Consider the following 23,783-nt stretch of genomic DNA (forward strand, 5'->3'; position numbering starts at 1 on the left):
TCATTGTGTGTGTGTGGTCGCTTTATTGCTTCATGACCGCTATGGAGATCTGTGCATGAGTTGGAATTGGGGGAGAGTGGTTACTGTTCTAGCACTGTGTTTTACCTGAGGCAGCAACCCGGCTGTAACACGCTGCCCGTGAGGTGACTGATGTGTTAGCTCTGCAGCGTTTTCAGGAAGCTGAAGGCTTGCTTTCTTGAATTCAGTCAAGTTTGTCTTGAGACGTTTGTCTGTGAGCCAGAGCTCCTAAGAATCTTTGGCACTTTTTACCCCCTCGATTTCCTAATGTAGTCAAATGAGGCTGACATTAAAATGTCTTAGTTTCAGTGGTTTAGTTGAATGCCTGACCAAAGAAAAAGGGACTTTGCCTGGCTTCTGACATAGCATGGCAGCTCACTTTGATGTTCACTGGGGTAAGAAATCTTTGAGTTAGGAAGGCTTCATATTAATGACTAATTGTTTTTTTCACCCTGGAGCTGTGGATGTCCCAAAGTGAAAATGATGAGTAGTTTCAGCTAGAAAACAGGGATTGTGAAATAATAGCAGTTTGTACTCTTCGGAGGAGTGGCTCCAATGTCTTGCCCAAATGCCTTGTTTGCTTTTTAAAGAGGTATCTTGGAAGCTGAGCTTTTTTGGCCTGGGTACAGCAGTTTAGGTAGATACGCCACAACTAGATTGGTGTTGAATTTTGGTGATGGTGCATCAGTCACGTTTTCTTTGCAGCAAATAGTCTCCTGGACCGGCTGAAGCTGTGAGTGTGCTTGTTCCTTCTGTTTACCAGCAGCCCTGTGCCCAGCATTCTGTAACCCATCCTCTTCTGCTTTGGTAGCCAGTGGGTATGGTGAACAAATTGTTCTCTCCTCCTCCAGGTCCCCGCTTCCCCCTTTGGTGACACCTGTGCATCACGTCAGTGGAACTGTAATGCTGCACTGAATGGTTCCTCTTCAGCCTTTGTATTTACTGCATCTTCTGTGTCCTTCTACAATTCAGTTCTGTCCCTCGTCCGTTTGGCGAGGATCTGCTGTCTTTTCGGTTGTTGCAATAAGAGTTGGGTGTGGAGGAGAGGACTTGGATGCAGTGAGAAGTATTCAACACTGAAGACAAGCACGAGCAGAGCGATGCAACCTGACAGCCCCAGCAGGCGGCCAGGGGAAGCACTGCCAGCTATTGCAGCTGCTGTGCAACGGGGGGAAAACATCTTTGTCCTTTTTTTAAAAAAAAAAAAAAAAAAAAGACAAAATGAATAGTTAATTTGAATAATTATTTTAAAAGATGGAGTTGTGCCAGTTTAAGATGAGTTTCTGAGAGGAGCAGAGGATTTGTAAGATTTATAAGGTGATCTTTGTAACGGAGACTGAGGTTTCTCATAGGCAGAGCTTCCTGCAGGAGCCGTGCATTCCCTCGAATGCTGCATCACCTGCACGGGCAGCCCCTTAGGGCTTTTGTAAGGCCGTCTATGTTGAACCATTGTGATCTCTAACAGAAAAGGATGATTGTGATTTTCAAGGCTGCGCTTTGGGACTGAGCAGCAGAAGCTGTGTTCTCCTTGGTTTGTGTTACTGCTGCCATGCTCCCTATTGATCTCTGTGCCTTAGTTCTGCTCAGCTGTGCGTAGCAGTGCAGTGATGGCAGCAGCCCTCCCCATGGCTGCTCCTGCTGCCCCTCACTTCTGGGAAAGAGCTTTGGTGGTGCTTAGTGCTGAAAGCGATCTGAAACTCAGGTTCGGGCGGAGATATCAGTGCTTAGCGACCTGCCCTGCCCTTTGCTGCCAGGGAGGCGTGTGAAACGCAGCTCTGTTAGAACACACAAATGCTAATGTTTTGCCTGGGAAACGCGCTTTGTTCTGTTCAACGCTCGGTGCTCTGTGTGTCCTATCGTATTAAAAGCTCACGAGGAAATATGAATGACATCAGAAACTTACACAGCCCGTTCGTTCTGGGCACTGGGCTCAGTGCGGTGGTTCCGTGCAGGTCCTGTCAGAGCTGTAGTGCTTTCTCCCGCCCTCCTCTCCCCTTTGCCCAGTACCTGCCCTTGGCCTGTGCTGCCTGCAAGCAGCTGGGTGCTGGCACCGCACGGCTCCAAACGAGCTGTTTTGCTGAAGATGGCAAACTTCCCCCGTTTAAAGGGCAGGGGAATATTAAATAAATACCATTTATATTTATTTGCCTCAGCTCAAAGCGCGGCTCTTACGTTAACGTTGTAGGTTTTCCGTAATTAGGCTGCTCAGCCCGTATCTGGAATTCAGCCCCCCCGGGGCCGCCTGCCTCGCTGCTGGGAGCAGCGTGCCCGGCCCGGCTGGCCGCGGCATGTCAGTGTTGCTCCGGAGAACAGCGGCGCCTGTCAGCCCCGCGTGTGGGGAGGAGCGGCCCTGCCCGCCCCTGCGCTTGTGGCCTGGAACCCGCGGCGGGAGCGGGCGGTGAGCGCGGGCTGCAGCTCCCCTGTAGCTTATCCGGTCCGGTCCGTGTGTGATATCACAGCTGTTTTCCCTGTTTACAGCAAATCACGCATCTGCCTCGCGCTCATTAATGGGTCACTTGCTTTATTTGTATGCTCCACGTTATCTAACGCAGATGTTACACGTTGAAAGGCTTTGCGGGCCTTACCCCATCCTTGCCGTGGAGATCCAGCCCTGTGCTGCCCGCAGCCCCGTGCCTCCCGGGCCTTGCCCAGGGCTGCTTCCCTTTGGCCTTTGCTCTGTTCACACTGAGTTCAGCTCCTTGCTGCTGCTTTCACACTGCTGGAAACTAAAGTAAGGCACAACCTGAACCTGCAGCAAACCCAACAGCAGCTGTGCCCCACAGGGCCAGACCAGTGCCAAAGCTCAGCTGCTTTACGCTGCAGTCCCGATTCAGCTCTGCAGCTCAGCCCAAGGCCCTGCGGGCTCGGCACAGCCCCACCCCAGCTGGCAGCAGCACATTGCCCCGGCCCCATCGCTCCTGCAGTTCTCTTCTTAGACATGGCTGCGGAGCGGGGCCTTGGCCTCCTGGGCTTCGGTGGGTGAGGAAGCGGTTGGATGGTCACAGCCTGAGGGCTGTGGTCAATGGCTCCGTGTCCAGGTGGAGGCTGGTGACAGGTGGTGTCCCCCAGGGTCTGTACTGGGACCAGTGCTCTTCAGTATCTTTATCAGTGACATGGACAGCGGGATCAAATGCACCCTCAGCAAGTTTGCACTCACCAAGCTGAGTGGTGCAGCTGAGAGGACAGAAGGAAGGGATGCCAAGGTTTAACAAGGCCAAGTGCAAGATATTTCTCTTGGGTCGGGGCAATCCCAGATATGTGTACAGAATGGGAGAAAAATTCCTGGAGAGCAGCCCTGCAGAGAAGGACCTGGGGGTGCAGAGCAGTGTGCGCTTACAGCTCGGGAGGCCAACACTGTCCTGGGCTGCATCGACAGAGGGGTGGCAGTGGGGCAAGGGAGGGGATTGTCCCCGTCTGCTCTGCCTTCGTGAGGCCCCACCCAGAGTACTGCATCCAGGCCGGGGATCCCCAGCACAAGAAGGATGCAGAGCTGTTAGACTGGGTCCAGAGGTGGCCACAAAGATGCTCAAAGGCCTGAAGCAGCTCTGCTGAGAAGACAGGCTGAGGGAGCTGGGCTCGTTCAGCCTGCAGAAGAGAGGACTCCAGGGAGACCTCATTGCGGCCTTCCAGAACTTAAGCTAATAAGCAGGAGGGGGACTGACTTTTCACATGGTCAGATAGTAATAGGACAAGGAGGAAACAGTTTTAAACTAAAAAAGGGGAGATTTTGATTAGATAAGAGGAGGAAGTTTCTCACTGAGGGTGGTGGGGCCCTGGCACCGGCTGCCCAGACAGGGCCGGGTGCGGACGGCAGCAGCTGCAGGCGGTTTTGTCCCCAGTAGTAGTTGTAGATGGGCATGGTCTGAATTAACAGTGCTTTGAAATTTATAACATCCATGAAAATGTTATCACTGTACTTAAATCCCTTAGTTTAATTGAATAGAGCTATCATTATCTAGAGCTTTGTTTATGTCTTGCTGCCTGCAAAATTGAATCAATTTTCCAGACTGAGGCAATGAATATGAGCACCAGGGAAAATTTGTAATTTTATTTTAATAACCATGAATTATTATTATTATTTTAATAACCATAAATAAGTATTTTTTTTAAAAAAACAAGTTGCGGTGCTCTGCACCAGCCCTCTGTGGGGTGCCATGGGGCTGTGCCACCACAGTGCTGAGCCCCAGCTGTGCTGCCTGCTGGGGAACACGGCTGCATGGGCTATGGGCAATGTCCATGCCAACCCAAGGCTTTGCCCCCTCTCAGTGCTGAGCAGTTCCTGCTGGTGGGCTCAGTGTTTGTCTCATATGTAGATGGCTCTCCATGCCATCCCTGTGGGTTTTGCACTGCCCCAGCTCAGCCCCCCACATACCCTGCCTGCATCATGCCAACAGAATCACAGCATGGCTTGTGTTGGAAGGGACCTTACAGGTCCCCCAGCCCCCAGCCCTGCCATGGGCTGGCTGCCCCCAGCTCAGGGCCCAGGGCCCACCCAGCCCGGCCTTGGGCACCTCCATGGATGGGAACCCACAGCTCTGGGCAGCACCATTTGCTTTCAGGGTGCCAAACCCCAAATTCCTATTTCCCTGAAGCTCTGTGCTTCATTTAAGCCATGTGCCCCAAAGCCTTTCCCCAAACAGAACAAATGTTGGGCATCCCAAGCCAGAGCAGAGCTTTGTGGCCACAGTGGTGCCTCTCCTTGGGGAAAACATCAGTGAACTCTCCGTGGTTTTTTTTTTTTTTTTTTTCTTTACAGTTTTATTTACAAAATGTATTAAAACTCTTTGTACAACACCTCATTAAAATGAGGCTCAGTAATTGATGCCCACACATGCAGTTTATGCTTTTACAGCCATTAGTTTGCTTGGCAATTTTTCTGCTCACTGAAGTGCAGTTTCAATGACCAAAAATAGGAACTTAAATTACAAATTAAAAAAAAAAAAAAAAGAAGAAAACAGAAAAAAATACTAAAAAAAAAGAAAGAAAAAAAAGGAAAGAACCCAAGAGATCCCAAAGCAAAACAAAGGAAAAGAATAAATCGGAACAGCGTCGTGAGACTACCGCCGAACGTCCCATAGCTTGGAGCTGGTAGCTGGGGTTTGTAAGCAATCAACACGTTTTGTTTTAGCTTTACATGCAAGTTTAAAAAATATCGACCTGTTTCCCAAACTGCCTTCGCTGGTGAGAAGCCTCCGCTCGGGAAAAATGGATTTGATGACCACACATTTTTATACAGCTTTGACGAAAAGCGTCTGTTGTGAGCCCAGCGGAGGAACGCACCGCTCCCGCACGCCCTGCCCGGGGGCGGATCGCGCTCAGAAGGCGAAAAAAATCAGAGTTTCATGACAAAAAGAACCCAAACCGAAAGCACAACTGTGTTGTTCGATCGCCCGTTAAAAACTGGAACAATAAATTAATCTCCTATGAGCCGTTAAAATGGTCTTTATATTACATTTGGTTGGAAATAACGTATTTTTAGCGAGACGTTGCCCATACAGTCTGTTGTTTTCTTTGTGTTTGTTGCTGTTTAAATCCTATTAGAAGTTCGACTCTATCATCAGCAAACTAAACGCCTACGGGTCAGCCTGGTTTAAATGAGCTTCTTTGCGCCGTGTGTTACCGACGAAACAAAATTCTATAGTAAACTACAGAAAGAACGCCTTGTCGTATTAGAGGTAATTAGTACGCAGATATCTCACCGAACGCTTCCCGTGTGACGGACACTAAGTTTCACCTGTTGTTTTGTATTCATTTTTTATTATTTTTAACCTTTTTTTGTCGCGGCTGTCGTTGCTGTACGATGTCGCTGCGCGGTTCCCAGGCGCAGGCTGCGGGCGCTGGGCCGGGCCGCGCTGTGTCCCGGCGCTCGGGGGCTTGTTCGCTACCACGGTTTGGAACTGGTGGAGAAGCAGAGAGCGGAGCGCTGCCAGCGGGGAGCAGCCCGGCGCGAGGCAGAAGCAGGCCTGGGAAGAACGACCCTGCGCTGCTCCTGCTTCCTTGCTTGATATTAAACACTGAATTAAAATGCAAACGCACGGCAAGAAAAGAGATCTATGGTCTGAACCTAAACAGCACGTCGCTTTTTTGTTTTGCTTTTTTTGAAAGCCACCCAATATTGTTTTAATAAAGCACCTGTAGGTACGCCCGATGATAGAAAAACAAAGGAATACAATATTTCTGCCTGCACTTAGCTACCTTGTCAAGGAAATGAATGTACTGGTCTGGAAGCAGGACATGCAGTTCCACAGATTGCTTTCTCTCGGATTTACAGATTCACAGTCAGTGACCTTAGCTGTACTCAACGCACATTTTCTTTCCTTCAGGTGTTCTTCGCCGATGGACAGAACAGCTCCGATGAGCCGGGCAGCCGGGAGCGGCTCGGAAGCACGGGCGCTGGGTGCCGGGGCCGCGCTGGGTGCGATGCTGCTGGAGCCGCGTGCCCTCAGCTGCCAGCACCGCACCGCGGCCGCCTGCGCTCGGGACTCGAGTTCAGTTTCTGTGCAGTGGTATCAAAGAATGGCTTTTGTTGCACTGATTTTTTTACAAGATTTTTTTTTTTTCACATACTAAGATCTTGTTACCAGTCCTTTCCTGTTCTTTTTCTCTACTTTATTTCCTTTTCTTCTTTTCTCTTTTTCCTCTTTTCTTTTTTTCCCTTTTTTCTTTTACTTTTCCTTCTTCTCTTTTCTTCCTTCTTTTCCTTTTTTCTTCTCTTTTCTTCCTTCTTTTCCTTTTTTTCTTTTCCTTTCTTTCCTTTTTCTCTTTTCTTTTCCTTTTTTTCTTTTTTTTTTCTTTTTTCAAGCAAAGCAAGAATATTTCGGTGATGGTTTGCATTGTTGTGAGTCTCAGAGTCTTCCATAAGGCACTGAAGGAAAAAAATCAGTTTTTCCTATTAAAAGTTCATTGCACCATCATCAATGCGTGCCATGCCTGACACCTCGGCTAGAGTGCGACTGGCTCAGGTGGTCCGAATCCGTGAAGTAGCCACATTCTCTGCTGCTTCTCCTCCTGCACGCTGTCAGAGCGAGGATCTGTAACAAAAACAAGACTTCATTTTTCTCCTCTGAGAAGGAGCCCTCATGAGACCATAACGAACCAACCTGCACGGGACAGGAGGCAGCACGGAGCTCTGGCAGCGCCCAGAGGGGGAAGCCCCCGTCCTGCTTCCCCGCACACAGCACACGCAGCGCTGTGCGCCCGGGGCATTCTCACCCCTGGGACGTTTCTCCCCGGGTGCTTGCACAGCTGTTTCTTAGCAAAAGATGTGGGCTGAGTGAGCCACAGATGGCTGGGGAGATGTGTCCTCACTGCAGCCCGGAGCCCACGGCGCAGCCCGCTCCTGTGCAGGGAAGGGCTGACTTAAATCCCCACAGAAGTTAAAAGAACACACAGAAGTTAAGGAGGAGGATTTCTAGTTGACTGGACCTTACTCATACCCCTAGATTTTCACGCTTTCTGTGCCATACACGTTGTAGCCTTCTCTGTACGTAGCGTAATTCTGGGTATTGGTGGCGGGCGCAGGTTTAAAGTTTTGGGTGTTCTTGGTGAGTTTCATTCGCTTGGACTCTGCCCGAGACTTGTAACAAAACTCGATTAAAGCCACCATCATGGCGAGCCCGAGGCCTCCGACAAGAATATAGAAAACCCCGGCCACATTGCTCAGGCTCAGAGCACTGGTCTTGTCCTAAGAGAAACGAACCACGCCGTTAGTTTTGCTGTGAGAAAAAGGCAGACAGAAAACAGGTTACTTTGCACTCAGTCCTAACAACGACCACACACGGCACAAACTTTCTGATCAACTCCAAATCCCCCCAGCCCCCCCACGACCCAGCAGCCTTACCCGCTGCGCTCACACTGTGTGACCCTACCGGTGCCGCTGGCCCCGTGGGACAGGGAGGGCAGCAGGAGCTGCTCTGTCCCACGCCGGTCGCCAGGCAAAACCTCAGCCATGTGGAAGTCAATGGGATTTTTGCCATTGGCTTCCCCAGGCCTTCACTGCCCCGGGGTGAAGCTGGAGGCCAGGGCACCTTTGGGGAGCTCTATCAGACAGGCCAGGGCTATGTGAAGTAGCAAGTTCTTGCATTATGAAAGTAAAAAGAAAAACCCAAGCCACTAGGCGCCTGGCTTTGGTGAATGTAGATACAATCAGTGAGATGCTGCTAAACTTTTCTGCCTTTTTTCCAACAGTCTTAAAAAAAAACAAACAAAAAAAACAGTCCTAGGAAGATGGTCAGCTAGGTTAAGGTCAGCAGGAGAGCCCTAAGCTAAGCCAGCACCTGCAGGGAGCAAAAAGCATCACTGCAGCACAAAATATGCTGCCTGGGATTTGCATCCCCTCAGGATGTGGCACATGGGGGGGGGGGGAAGGCTTTCATTTTAAAAAACAGGATTTTGTGATCAGATTAAAGAAGAGTACAACCCTTTTGCTGCTGCACGCGGGAGGGGCTGCTGGTTCACGCCTGAGCTGAGAGGCAAAGTGAGCCCAGGTGTGCCCAGACAGACCTCAGTGTGTGGCTGCCTCCAGGGGCATCCACCCTTCCGTGTACTCAGAATTGGGAGGATGTACCTTGTACGTGTCTGTGTTTCACATTTTAGCAAACAGCCTGCACTGAGAGCTGAAGCTATTGCCCATTTCTGCCTCTTGCCAATTGCTGCGGGACTGTGCTCAGATCCCTTCTGTCTCCCAGAGCAGCTCTGGGGCTGTGCCCCACGCAGCCCCCAGCCCAGCTGAAAGCAGGGCAGCGCCTGGCATGGGGCCTGACATGGGCAGGGGCCTCCAAATCGGGAGCATTTTGGGGGGAACAGTTACAGCAAGTGCTTTGCCCCTTGGAAGGCACCAGGGGAGCAGTGCTGATGTCAGCGGGGTGACAACCAGAGATGTCTTTGAGAGCATCCTTCACTCCAACAAGCACAGCACATTGGTGTTTTTATCCTCAGCGGCTATATAGGCATTAAAAAAAAATACGACATCCTAATATGGCTTAAATTGAATGGCGTAAATGAGTGTTTGCTGCAAACCCAGCCTGGCTGATGCAGCCGGCCCTGCCCACGCAGTGTCCCCACGGGGCCGGGCACGCGGCTGGCAGCAGCCGTGCAGCAGCAAAACGGGTCCAGGTGGAGTGGGAATGGCAGACAGCAGCGCCAGCAGCAGCTCCAAAATGCAGCTAAACACATGTCCAAGTGAGGCGGGCAATAGGGCGGGAAGGGCGCTGCTTCCTCACCAGGGGCCTGGCCTCTACTCGTCCACCCTTTGCAAGCACGCGGCTGTTTGCAGACTGACCCCTACAGATCTCAGTTATAATTTTGAAACAAAATGCAGGCGTTCAATCAAACTGAAAATAACATAAGGAAAAAGATGCTGGCCTGAATAAAACACACTGACTGAGAGGGAGCTTGCAAATTCACATGAGGGTGGCAGCTCCGTGCGCTTTGGGGGACTCTCCTTCCATGTCTTTGCAGCAAAATACTAAATAGCAAAACGTACTTACAACTAAAGTCTGTTACTGCACGTAAGAAAAAATGCGCTCATTTTCGGAGACTTTTAACAATTTTTTTTGCTATTCTTTTCTTTCAACCTTCAGAATGTAAACAGCAACTTTTGAAAGTCATTCTCTGTATACACAAACAGTGGGTCAAAACGTGATTGCTAATCAGTACGAAAAGACCTTCAGCGACTGACCTTACTTCCGGAGTCCTTGGCTCCACATTCACCCTTATCGTACCACCATTTGTTTTTCAGCTTGTCTAAGATGCCTTGTTCACTGAGTTTCAATACTGCAAGGTTTACAGGAGTTCTTCACGTGGGAAATAACATAAATAACATTATATTATGTTATTTTATGTTATTCAAGCTTTAAACTACTTTAAAACTATACAAAGCGATAAAGCAGGGTTCCTGGCCACAAAGTATTTACACTGCAGGCAACTGGATCATCCCCTTAAGTTAATGCTACAGCAACGCTATATTACCAGGTCCTGCCCATATCGCTTTGAGTAATCGGCACTCACTGTTAAATGAGGGTAGGAGGAACAAAGCGAGCCCAATTGCCCCGTTGCCCAGTCCCAGCGCTGGCAGTAGCTCTGTGGCGGTGGTGGGCCCGGTTCAGCAGCACCTCGGTGGCACTAACAGACAGCAAGCCTCGGGGCACGCAGACCTGCACCAAACCCCTCTGTGGCCGAGGGGAGGCTGAGTTCATGTGCCAACACCGCGCGGGGACCGCTGGGTCCCAGCATCCCCAGGCAGCGTCACCTGGCGCTGCAAGCCCCAGGCCCCAGCCCCCAGGCAGGGAGCGGGGGGCTCGCTGCTTGGAAGGCGGCTCTCTCCTTCGAGATTTCGTTTGCAAACGATCCCATTCGGAGAGGTTTCATGCAACGCATCCCCCTGCTCTGAAAAGCATCGTGCGGCTGAGAATACACAAACAATGGGGAGAAGGCTATAAGCACCTTTCTCGCTCCCTGCATATTTTACCGTGCAAATTTCCCCCTCCCCCTAGTCCCATTCCAAACACTATTTTTAATTTGCATGCCTTTATAAACCCCTCACGGAACACAGAGAATTTGCATAACATCCAATACATTATAAATTAGCTTTCACAACATTATACAGTATTGGGAAATGAGAAGGCTTAACATGCTAATTAGGGCGCTTTATTATTTTTCTTAAAGCCAAGATTGCAGTTAATTGTGCGCACGCAACTGCTAAAGAAGTATATAAAAAAAAGTAAACTACAATTATCTTAACTAAACAGAGGGAACTTGTCTGTGCTGGTCATGGCCCCGGGTGGGCATTCTGCTCCCCTGGCTCCAGCACCGCGGGTGTGGGATGGTGGGCACCCACCTGGACCAAGAGCCCTTCCCCTGTGCTGGAGAGGGTTGGGATTTGGGGGCAGATTCAGGTTTTTCCTGGTACTGAAGGCACAGGAGGGATTTTCTGTGCTTGCTGCAGGAAGGCGACTTTCCATAGCTTGCCCTGGCACCGTCTGAACAAGGCAGGCTGCATCCAAGCCACCAACAGCCTCGGGCACAACGCAGGTGGCTCAGGGGATCCCCGTGCTGTTCCTGGGTCTCTCTCTCAAAGACATTTCTTCATCTTTTCCCTGGGATAATATTGTGCTTTCCAGCTGCTGCTTTAATTAGGTCACTGTTCTGGGGCTGCACGGCATGCTCTGTGAGGTCCTTAGCCCCTTCCCTGGTGGCTTCGGCTGCCTTTCCTCTGCCTTTAATTTATGATGGGATTCTTTTTCATCTTCCCCGCGTGGTTTCCAGACCAGCTGCTGATTAGTTTGGCTGCTTTTATCAAAGTGAAATTTCCAGGGGTTGAGGGCTCCTGCTCTTACTGTGCTCTGCTCTCCCAGTAAACTGAGCCGTGGCAAGGGGGGATCATGCCGGCAGCGTTCCCGTGGTACTGGACAGTGCTCAGGGCACAGACTTGCTGTGGTTTTCTTCCTCCATACCCGAAGGACTTTTTGTTTGATTGTGTGGGTTTTTTACAAGCAGATTTGGCTGAGCTCAGAGTAACCACGTGAGGTTGGGGCTGTTGGGCTTTCCCAAATGCTGCTGAGCGTTTGGTTGCTGAGGACTGGAAGGCTTGAGTCGAGGGGAATGGTACTAACAGCCTAATGCTGAACACCAGTGCCCCACTGGCAAAGTAAGCCATTAGCTACGGTTGATTTATTTAAGGGAGGCTTGCCATTAAGAAGATTGGTGCCTAACGTTCTCGCAGCCTTCGCTTCTTCTAAGAGTCTGCTGCAAACACTATTTCACACCCGGGACAGAGATGCTTTTCACTGACGTACCAGCAGTTCTGTTTCCCTGTTCCTGGTCATGCGGGTGTTGGTGTGAGCACCCGCCCCTTGCAGCCAGAAGACAAGAGGTGCTGGTCTGTCCCCACAGGCCAGGTGCCACCGAGGCACTCACTCGCTCTTCCCCGGCCGTGAGGGGCTCAGCCCCCAGGCTCTGTTCTGCGCCTCTCAGCCCCTCCTGGCTCAGGATGCCAGCCCCACATCCTGCTTCACCTACTGCTGCTGTCTGCCCAGGGCACAGGACAGTGCTGGTGGTGTGATTTCTGAAGGGAGCTGTACTTACACTCATTGAAACCACCCCCTGCTCTGCGTCCCTTGGGCTTCTGGTTCAGTTTTAAAATCCTGGCTACTTGCCCCTCTGAATGTCGGAATCACTGCAGCAACTCCTTGCCCCCTCTCGGCACAGACACGGCCTGGCTTCCAGCCTGAGCACGTCCCCCACGCTTACAGGTGTGATAATCCCTCAGAAGGAAGAGCTGCTATGTGCAAATTGCAGAGCTTCTATTGCGTTTCTGCTTTGTTATCTGATTATTTTTCCATTCGTGCCATGAATATGGAGAACACTTTGACACAGAACCCATCTCCTCTCTCTCCTTCCTTCTCTTCCTGACATGGTCTCCCTGTGTGAGGGACTTGCCCAGCTCCTGCTGCAGTGCCTCAGAACCATTTCAGGTTAGTTGCAGTCGTTTTTGTTCTGTTAAGAAGGGCTGTGGCATGGTGATTTTTTCTTTCTGGCCAGAATGAATTTGAAGTTGAAGAAAAGTAAATGAATCATCAAAGGAACAGTTCTTCATCAGTCCCAAATGTTAGCGGGCAAAATGCACGCGCTTCACAAATTATATAAATCGCAACAGGTTTTTAATTTGATTAATGAGCTCTTACGTTCATTTTGGTGGCTTTACCTTCACCTACATATGCTCAGCACCAGGTGTCATCCAGTGCCGTCGCTCTGCATGCTGCAGGAGCACGTGGCAGTGAATCCCCATGGACGGCTGCCAGCACCGCCAGGCTGGCACTTGCACTGCCCAGCTTCCCATTCCTGCCCGCTGCAGCGATGTGCCAGCGCGCTGCCGAACAACGGCTGAGGCTGAACTGGTCCTTGGAAAAGGTGCTGTTAGTTTACGAGAAGAGCATCTCCGTTGCCAGCCTTGCCAGGAAAGCGTCATTTTGCAGGAAGAAGCGGTGGGACACACTGATGGCCCGGTGCCTGGCTAGGCCCTCAAGTGCCACAGCACGATGGAACCGTGGTGAGCATTGCCCACGTGCTTCAGGAGCAAAACTCAGGCGTGACTGAAACACCTCACCCGTTAACCCCAGATGTTCGCCAGCTGCAGGTAACCAGTGCTTGTGTGGCACAAACTCTCTGCAACACCGCACTTATGTTTATTACTTGCAATCAGTAAAGATTTAAGCGGTGATTGGAACAGCTTCGGATAATTCATATCCCATTCTATGCTCTAATGGGTGTAATATAAATGTTATACCCAAAACTGATCATTGCCAAGGACAGCAAATGAACACTGCAGACAGCACACTGCTCCCTTCAAACCAGATGAAACATTGCTCATAACTAATCTAGGATTTTTAGATGCAATTGCTCAGAAAAGGGCACTGCAAAGAAGCCAGCACAGAAAGGCTCCCAGCAGCGCTCCATCAGGGCTGCACCGAGCATCCGCAGCACTGGGCTCTCACCACCTGCGTTTTCCAGACTCCAATCTGCAGTTGTTCCTTCACCCAGTACCAGCCAGCTTCTGGTGCTTCACAGATTATCTGTGTTCATGGTACACAGTGTTGCTTGCACTGTTGCTTGCAGTATCTCGAGAGTCCAAAAGTAGCATTTCTGGAGCAGAGAGTGAAGAACTGACCCACAAGCTGAAGAGAGAGCAGAACAACATCACCACTGAGAGCTCCTCTGGTCCTTTCCCACCTGTGGCCTGGCTGGAGCCCATGGCAGCAGGGGCTGAGCTGCAGCAGGGCCTCCAGGCCCAGCCCCCTCGCACAGTGCCCCGGTGGGCAGCTTAGGGGCTGCTGTGTCCCTAGGGCCACCCAGAGAGATGTTTGCATCTGCCCCCAAGGCTGAGCATGAGCTCAGTGCTGAGGATAAGAAATCTGGGGCCAGTGGCGATGGGGATCCTCCTCCCCAGGTGGATGGCTCCAAACGAATGGCACACGTGGCTGGCTGGAGCCTGTCTGCTGCACACAAGCCTGGCTGAGTGCCTGAAGATGCAGCTCCCAATGTACTCAGCACCACATCTCCCACAGCGTGAAATCCTGAATAGTCCACAGAAGGCCCTTTTATTTTCCCTTCCAGATGCCAACAAACTCTGAGTGGAGAAGTCCTATGGAAGCACGCACACACATTAGGGATGTGGCATTTACAGAAAAGATGTCTGCATTGCCATGTGGGGTGCATCAGGGTAGGCAACGTCACAGCCAAGGGCACCCCTGGGCCAGGGCTGTGTCACTGCATGGGCACGGACCAGCTGCAGATCTGGTGTAATATATCTGGTGAGGCCAGGTTTATAGCCAATCCATGGGATCCCAGCAACAAAAAGCCACAGGAGGTTTCCGGCAAATTGTCCCTCTGAAGACTGCAAGGTTAATGAAGAATGACATCCTCACTCTGTGCTAATGCCTTGCTGAGCAACACCAAGTGCAGCTTTCTTGAGGGGCCTTCGCCTCCCGTGCAAATCTCAGTGACAGCAAGGAGGCGGAAGCCCAGCATTGCACCCGGTCTCCATGAGCACGCTGTAAAGTGCTCATTCGACTGGTTTTGTTTTTAATCCATGTTCCTTCTTTCCTAACCCCTTTAATTTAGGAATCTGACATATTTAGAGCACTCCAACACCTGCAGCACGAATTCTGCTCATTTCTTCTGGCCGCAGCTGTCCTCGCTGGCTGAGGCACCGCTGGAGTTGCAGCCACCGAGCTGGGCGAGGGGCACAGGGAGACATCAACCCCAGCACCCTGCTCCACCTGACAGCACACCACTCCAACCTAACGCCATAAAAACAGAAAGACTGAAAGAATGCAGGAAGAGACACCAAAGCCAGCACTGCTCTCCAGGGGGCACTGCTCGAGGTTAAAGACCCGCCTAAATCAAATAAGGCGCTTTATCCCCCCAAGCTCTATAAATCCTAGCCTGATCTGTAACTATTGAAAGGACTTCTTGTCAGATCTTATTACCAAAATAATTTCTGACTAGGGAGGAAACCGGAGGGTGAACGTATTGCCCAAGCTTTCTGCTCTTTCCTAGATCAGCTCTCTCTCAAGATACAGCCTGTTATGATGTACAAATGTAGCAACGTCTCCGTGCCACAGTTTCGTGTTTTTCTCTGCATCCACATGAAGGAATGGGGAAGATTTAGGCTGGAAATGGACTCGATATTAAAACTCCCTGCCCTCAGTTGCGGGGCACTCAAAGCAGGCATGGGCAAAGCCCTGAAAACACAGTCACTCACTATTCCTATTTATGTTTTGCCTCAAGAAGTGATCTTCTGTGTTTCACATTAAGCACTGAGTATGCATTAAAACAGCACCAGGCATTTCTTTGTTGTGTTTTTTCTTTTTTTAAAGAAACAAGCACTGGCTTGCACTCTGCCACCACTTCAGACCTGCAGCGCTCCTTTACGCAGTTCAGAACATCTCAGAGACTGAAATGCTTTATGGCTGGGCAGAGGACGGGACAGCAGAGAAAGCTGTCTTCTTTGTAAAGACAAAGAGCCTTCAAAACCAGAAGATTAAAAGTAGGCGCCTCAAGCCCCATCCATCCCCAGCCACCAAAGAAATACGCCGCGTGCTGACAGCTGGCGTCCCGCTCCGAGGCATCACTCACAGCGTTGAATCCTCCAGCAGAAGGGCTTTTTCTCACTCTTGCTCTCAGTGGCACAACCAGATGAGGTTCCCTTGCTGATGGGGCTGGAGAACGGTGTCCCCGGTGGCTGACGCTGACTTGAGATGTCAGGGAGGGCACTGCACGGTTTGCCTGTTTTCTGCCCCTCCGTATTGAAAGGTGTCATGGGATGAATTAGGACGCAAAGTAGTTTCATCAGAGCCAGAAGGCGCACGCAGGCAGTGCCTCGTTCTGCCATTTCGAGGACTGCTTCCACGCAGAGGGCATCTGCGGCCCCGTGGCTCTTCCCTCTGCTCAGACAGCAGCTGTCTGCAAGGAGAGCTCTGCGGCGGGCGCCGAGTGCAGGCTGCACAGTGGCCACGGGAAAGCTACGCCAGTGATCTCCCAGGGGACGGTTTTCCAACAGTTCCCACTGAGTATTTAGTAGCTGTGATAACAGAAGTTCGCTCTGGTCTTTATTCCTGTTTTTTTCCCCCACAAAAAGTGTTCTTTTGGTCAATTCAAGAGATCTTGCTTACTTTTTTTTTATAGGCATGATGGAGCACCCACGGCATCCTCGTGGAACCTGTGGGGATTTCCATGCAGGCATTAGGCGTTCATTTTAAAACCAGGTTTTGGCTGCTGCTGTATTTGCTGCAATGTGGAAGACAAGTGTGGCTGTACAGTGCCATCACACCACCTACATGAGTGCCGAACACACCTGCACAGAGCCAGACGTGTCACCACCTGAGCCTGCAGCTTCCTCTGCTCTGCAGAGAGTACGCTGTCAGTGTTTGGCAGCAGCAACTGTCTCTAGGAAAGTATATTTATATGTTTCATAAACGTAGCTCAAATAAATTAAACTCTGTACTAACAGGATCACAATTTAATAGAAGTGCCAAGTGCTAATGCAATAATACGTGCATATTGGATTAGGAAACGCAAGCCGTAACAAGTCATTGCAGTTCATTTGTAGCAGGGCCTGTGACTTGAGACACAGCCGTGGGGAGAGCGCAGGCAGCAGGGCCTCCATGCCACGCTACAGCCAACCCCTGGCACAGCAACGTGGGCCCTTCCTGGCGTTACCTGTATCCTTCCTAGGCTGGGGGGATACGAGCAAGAGACTCGACTTACCTTGCGTGCGGGCTACCCCCTCACCTTCTTTCTCCTCCTCTTGCCTCTAGACATAGCCACTTTTTCCCCCATCTTCTATGAGCTACTTTCCTGCTGGGATGGCTTCTTCTGCGGCTCCTGCAGCTCGGTCCGAAGGCACACAGGCACTGCGGGACAGCCGTGTTGCTGGCATGAACCAGAGGTGTGCAACGCACGTTACAGTGCTGGCGAGCGCAGAGTGCCTGCCTCTGTGCGAGCTCAGTGCTGGAAGGTTAGAATCGCTTTGAAGAAGAAGAGGAGAGGCATTTATTTTTCCCTTTGTATATTATGTGACAATCATTACCACTGGAGAGGAAAGAACTGAGCGTGGAGCTGAATGCAGGCGTTCAGAGCTGCTACTTTCCCCTTTCCCTTCTCCAGGCCCAAGGAGCCCTGCCTCAGTTCTCCCCACACTGACGCTTGCAATGTGGGATAAATGACTCACGCAAGCAATTCACGGAAAATAACTCTTAAGCACCACAGGTATAATAGAAACAAATGCATGACTCACAAGCTTTTTGCTAAGGCTTCTTGCAGCCATGAAGCAGAATGTGTGGTTGCTCCATCGCAGTCAGCGCTGCTCAAGCACGTTTGTTTCCTTGTTAAGGGAGCAAAGCAAGTCCCCACGGCAGTTCTGCTAAAGGTTACACAAGCAAAACAAAAGGCTCCTGATCTTCAGATGCCAGCCCTGAGCCCACCAGCTCCTTCCAGCCTGGGCAACCTGCTTGCCCTCGGTCCTCATCCCAACTCTCCTAGCGGTGAAACACCCTCCATGAGCTCCGCAGCAGCGCAGACGTTTCTGCAAACAAGGCAGGCTCCTTGCCCTTCCTGGCAGTGCTCTAAATGAGATGCTCCAATGAACTCTTATAGCATGAAGACTTCATTATTGATATGAAACATACAGTTTTACTTCCTAATATGCTATAAAATAATAGCTGTCAATTAAGCACATATTTTGATGCCTTCATCCGAAAGCATTATTTTGCTTATTAAAGTACTACTTTACTTTGTCACTCATTTGCACAACGCAATAATTTCACATTACTTTCCCAGCTCCGAGCGGGAACGATCTCCATGCCACCACCGCCGGCTCTCACCAGCCATTCCATCTTTTTCCAGATCATAACCCAGGCCTACAGAATGGGTGGCAAGTAAATTCACGCCGCTGAACGTAATTTCCAACAAATTGCTCAAATAAATTGTGCTGCATCTTTTTAAGATCACCATTAACCCTAATGCTCGCTATAAAGCACCGCACGTTTGGCAGCGGTGCTCTTTAGATGTCAGGTATCATCTAAAACGATGCCCAGCAGATTTCTTCTAAAAATATGCCACTTAAAAAATGATGCCGCAAATGCTAACTGCTGTGCTGCAAATGTGTCAAAGCAAAAGAGCAGCGAGAAACGGGGGGAACGAATCCCACCCGCTAATGGCCCCGCTCTCATCTTGGAAGGGCTGGGGAACGCGGTGCTTTATGACGAGAGGCTGCGAGGGCAGAACTCAACTAGCTCTCTGCAAAAGTAATCTCCTGATTAAAAGGAAACGACCAAAAAATGAAGCAGCGTTGCGTCAAGTACCATTTCACAGATGCACTCCAAAAGAGATATCAGCCTAAAAAAGGAATATATTAACGAAATTAAGTCAAATAATTAGGAAGGACTCCTGGCATGTGAAACCGGTAAAATGCTACGTTCAGACAATTTCTTTCCGTGCTGGTTGCCATTCAGTGTTACCGTGAAGGTATGAGAATACAAGAAATGTATCAACTGCAGAACTATAGAAATTAATCTTAGCAGAAAATTGTTCCTGTGCAACTGAATAATTAGTTTCCCTTAAGTCACTCATCCTGCTGCAGCTGTCTACATCCTGTTTTGCCTATTTCTTGTTCAATTCCTATTCAGCCATCACTCAGCTCTGAGATGACAGGATTGTATAATAAACAAAATAATTAGTTTCCGAACTGTTAATATGCTGTAGCATATTTCCTGGAATACGGTTGTTTTATAAGTGCTATTCTGCATCCTCTCGCAAGTGCAGCAGACACACAGAAGAGGTTGACAATACGGTATAATTTGGCCACGAATCCAATGGATGAACCTAAATTCGCACTCATTTAAGAGAGCGAAGTGAACAGATGTTGATGCAGGTGCACGATACCAGCACCAGGTAAGGCAATCCACGCATGTTAACGTGCAACACGCACCCACCGTGCACGGAGGGAGCCCAGCACTGACTGCGGAAGCCTCTCCCAGGGCAGCCCCAGCAGCCAGGACGCGGCGGGGCAGTGCGGTGCCCACCATGCGGGTGTCATGGAGTAGGTTTAGACACTTCCAGAAAGGCCATTTAATGCCTTCTCTGATTCCCACCACAGGGCTCACAATCCTGTTGACACTTGGAGTCACTGGGTAATCTTCCAGTGGCCAGGAACATGTGGTAACAGGAGGTAAACTCACAACTGCAGCTCAGAATTCCACAGCACAGTAACTTGCATGCTACACCGCAGGGAGGATGCGCATGGGAGGGAAATCCACGGGATGGCGACAGGCACTGGCACAGGCCAACAGGCACACACTTACTCTGGCTGTCTGCACAAGCTAGAGCTTAAGCCCATACTGGAGGCAGGCAGGGCCGATGGCCTGCTCAGGCAGCTGCTCCCCAAGCCCGGGTCTCTACTGGCTAAGCTGAGAGAGGGGCTCTGTTAGCTTCGCCGGTAGAGAGAGCTGCCCCGAGCAAGCAATGGGCCCCGTGTAGTCACCTCCAGAGGCCACCCACTGCCCACCCTGAGCAGAGACTCCATCCCCCAGGTGCTTCCATTCAATCACCCCCAGGCATCGCCTCCACCATTCAGTGCCCCCGGGTACCATCTCTGTCATTCAGTCCTCCCAGGTATTTTCTCCTTCATTCAGTCCCCTTCAGTATCTCCACCTCCAAGGGAAAAGGGAAAAAAGAACAGCTCTGAAGTGACTCCTGTGGGATCCTCTATTAATAAAGCCACGCTGGTACAAACAATTAGCTGGGTAGATGGGATGAGAGCATGAGGGGAAGCCAGGCTCTGGTGGGAGGACAGAGGGGGCCTGGAGCTGGTGTGGCTGAGGATGCTAGCATGCTCTGCCGGGAAGGCACCTGTCTGTCTGTCCACCAGTGCAAGTGCTGTGCAGCCTAGGCCTGCAGGATTAAATGCCTGCAGAATGCTGCCTCGAAGGAAAAGCCATTTTGTCATAAAAAAGCCCTTTGATTTACCACATCTCCAGAAACAACAGCTCACCCTTCCCTGCCTGCCCATCATGTTTGCTCCTCTGTCCTGGTGTACCACCTCTCAGCATCTACTGAGCAAGGCAAGAGGTTGCTAATAGATGGCATTACTCTTTTAAAAGGTTTTTCAGCACAAGCAAGAACAGAAGGATGACCCTGCACTAATTATGACCATTTCTGAAATTCTCTTCAGCTTCCTCAGGGCTGCAAGCATTAGTTGCCTGGTTTTAACTCAATGAACTCAAAGCAATGAAGTTCACTGATGCTGCTTCATACAAAAGGCTTGCTTCCATGGAGGCACTATTAGACAACACAGTGCTGGATCCCAGGAGAATATTAAACATTTAATATACCAGCAAGTCTACCATTTATATAAAACTGTTGCGTGAAGGATGAGCCACAGAGCTAAAAAGCATGTGAGAGCTCTGCAGACTGCTGCTGAGCACTGCAAACGCAGGCACTGAACAAGCAGGAACGTGGGACCTTTTCCTTCCTTTTACTACTATGTAGTGGCTTTTGCTACACCAGAGATGAGGAGCTGAGTAACTCCCTAGGTAGCCAGCTGCATGCAACTCTTATTAATGGAATGCAGCAGTAATTTGCAGTGATTGCGGGAAACTGTGATTTACTGGAAATACTGTTATTATTGATCTCTGACCAAAGCTGAAGCATTTTTGTAAGGGAGAACAGAAGTTATTGTTCCTTAAGGAACCAATTTTACTGGTTATAAGAGGGTGTCACTATGAAAATTAATCTCAATTTTTTTAATATAAAACTGTATTTGAAAATAAATATCCTGGTAATTCCTGCACCCAAGGTGACTAACAATGTCCAACCCACTCTCACTATTGCTTCTCTTTACCAGGTTAAGGACTGTGGTGTTGTTAGCACTACAGGGTCCAGCTGGCAACGCTACAAAGTTAGCTCCTTCAATGCAGGATCTCCTTTGAGCAGCACACAGAGCGTGCCTCGGGCACAGGCTGCCTGGCACAGGGGGAGGCCTTGGCCCATGTAAGCCAATGGAAGTGTTGCACTGATGCCTCTGGAGCTAGGATTTTAATCCACACTTTAAAAACACCGCAAACACAAGCGCAGTGCTCCTGTGTGCACAAGGCTGGTCACTGTCGTACACAGGTGACTCCGGGCAAAACTACCCAAACCTTTCCTTAAGATTAACTTCCAATTCAGTGCATCATTTCAATGCCTTTCCCTGCTGCAAGCAACATCTCTGTTTCAGCTTCACCCACTGCAAGCTCTAGCTCCTTATACATTGCTGCTATTGCTATTATTTTACCACTAATGGATGATTACCATCATAGCTTAACTTTTCAGTAGAGCAACATAAGTGAAATTAAATTCCTTGGTAATTCCTGTACTAAGATGACCGATAATACCCAGCCTGCTCTAGCTACTGCCATTGCTGTGGTCACTGCTAACCCTGTGTCCCACACTGGGCCAGCAGCCCCCCTGCAACATGGGAAGCAGCTCAGCTCTGAGACCAGGCCGCCTAGCACAGTCCTAGGACCAGGCTGCCCAGCACGGCAGCCTGTGGCTCCAGTCTGGCCACCAGAGCCCCAGACTGGGGACTAAGCCCTGCAGAGCATGGGGGAAGGGAGTCTTCCTCAATGGACAAAGCCTCTCAGAGGTAAGTCTAAGCCACAGCTAAATCACAGAGGAGCGAAGCCCTGTGCTCAGGGTGGGACACAGCAGCTGGCTGTAGGCCGGTCCCACCAGCACAGGGCTTTCTATCTGTTAGTTCAGTGAGGTTTGCAAGCTTGACCACAAACTACTGCCACCATTAAACATCGTTTCTTCACAAGAGCTACTGGGCAAGCGAATGGCGTTTTTTTTTTTTTTTCTCCCCACCGCAATGATTCGGATGGTTTTGATCTGCATTTTTTTTTCCTTGGCGAGCACAATAACAGCCTTGCCGATTACTCTCCACTAAGGTACCCGATTGTGGTGACATTGAGGCTGACCTTGGAGTCACCTCCCCCGCTGCCGCACTCTCCTTTGTCGTACCACCATTTGTTTTTCAATTTGTCCAAGAGGCCTTGCTCATTCAGTTTTAATACTGCCAGGTTAACAGCATTTCTTGAAACGATAAAACATAACTTGTAAGAAAAATGCACAAATGCTTAGGAAATCGTAACGTATAAAAAAAGGAGCACAAGAGGACAAATTGGCTAAAATTTCACAGAACGTGGAGCTATAAAAATGTTTGTACAGCAAATACAGGGTTAAATATTGGAAGGTGGCATGGAGGATAACATTTGCTCAAAACTGAAGTGTGCGGGATGGGGAAATCGTCTTTGAGAAAAAAAGTAACAAGAACACCACATCATGCAGTTAACATTCGTCACGTATGGCAGGTTAACTCGGCTTTTACCATTTAAATTGAAAAAGCCATCGAACTGTAAAATTAAAACAGCAACAAACAATCAGAAAGGACAACACGAAGAGAGCGCTAAAAAAAAAAATGGATGCATTAAATAAACGAAACCGTAATTTACCGTCTTATTTAACTCCATGGAATATTGAAGATTTTTAAACTTTAAAAGTTACCTCAAAAGCCACAAGAAAGAAAATGACAACACAATACATCAGGGTAGGTGGAATACTATAACAACATGGATATTGTTATATTATTCCACCCACCTTAATGCTGAGCCTTTGGGGGTGGCTACCCCGTAGCCCTTGGAATCCAGGTTCCCGCCGACTTTCATGGTGTCACAGGGCTTGCGCTGCTCGATGTACTCGTTCATGGTGGACTCCAGCAGGAAGGCGAACTTCCCCTTGGACTTGCGCACCCTCGCCACCCCATCCGCCGTGGTTTTGGTGAACACGGAGGGCTCGGCCGACTTCATGTACGACCACATTTTCTCGTAGACGGCAATTTTCGATCTCTGGGAGAGAAGAAAGGGCGGTCAGGTCAGCAGAAGGAAAACGCTGCCCCAGCTGCCGTTCTGCAGGGGTCTGTCGGCATCCTGCCAGCCAGAGGGAGGCTGCTCGACCCAGAGTGGCCAGTGTCAGCAAAACAAGGCTCTCCTTGGCACCTGGATCCTCAGCACTGGCTTTGGGCCTCAGCCAGAGTTAGGAAACACCAACATTTGCTTACTGAAAGTTCCCAGCAAAGCACGAGCCTGCTTTTCACTGCGGCAGTGGAAGGTTCATGATACAGGAGATGAAGCAGACCTTACGGTGATGCTCATATGACAGCCATCACAAAACCCTTTCTTAAGCAATAATCAAACTTTCCAAATTTGGTTTCACATTCCCCCAAAAGATCACAAATGCAAATGTTAGGAGTGAGCCAAGGAAACTCCTAGTTAACTGCTTGTGTGCCACGTACATTTTACCTACATTGAACCTACATTTTTTCATTTTCCCTGGTTTTGAGACTGAGCCAATGCTGACAGCCTCCAGCTCAGCACACAGGGTTTGCGAAGCTGGAAATGCTGAGAAATGTATTGCTTCCCTCCTCCTCATCCCCTCCAGAGGGATTTAAACCACCCTCAGATGTTAAAGCCACCTCAAGACTCTTAAGCATTGCTATCTGGCACTGCCGGTTAAACTTTCCTGCTTGGTCAATAGAAGGCGGTAACGCTTACTGTATTGCTCTGAAGTCTGGAAATCCCAAGGATTTATATAAGGCTTTCAGCCCAGGCTGTGGTTATCTTGAATTTATGCCTCCTACTCCTTGCCAGTTTCCTGTCCACAGCCTTCCT

At 49.8% G+C, this 23,783-nt stretch overlaps 1 protein-coding gene across 12 annotated transcripts in view; it reads right to left on the reverse strand.

Annotated features, from left to right (window-relative positions):
- Window positions 5,743-23,783, reverse strand: part of GRIA3 (glutamate ionotropic receptor AMPA type subunit 3) — a 433,486-nt gene continuing 415,445 nt past the window's right edge. For 7 of the 12 annotated variants that reach the window (XM_021405730.1, XM_021405731.1, XM_021405729.1 and 4 more), the window contains 4 exons: window positions 22,714-22,961; window positions 9,698-9,812; window positions 7,455-7,702; window positions 5,743-7,049 (listed from right to left, as the gene is read on the reverse strand). In XM_021405730.1, the coding sequence (XP_021261405.1) occupies window positions 7,457-7,702; window positions 9,698-9,812; window positions 22,714-22,961 (609 nt within the window). In that variant the 3' untranslated portion in view covers window positions 5,743-7,049; window positions 7,455-7,456. The other 5 variants (XM_021405727.1, XR_002441456.1, XM_021405728.1 and 2 more) reach the window with 5 other exon arrangements.

This window comes from Numida meleagris, chromosome 8 (genome assembly GCF_002078875.1).
Source record: "Numida meleagris isolate 19003 breed g44 Domestic line chromosome 8, NumMel1.0, whole genome shotgun sequence".
NCBI lineage: Eukaryota > Metazoa > Chordata > Aves > Galliformes > Numididae > Numida > Numida meleagris.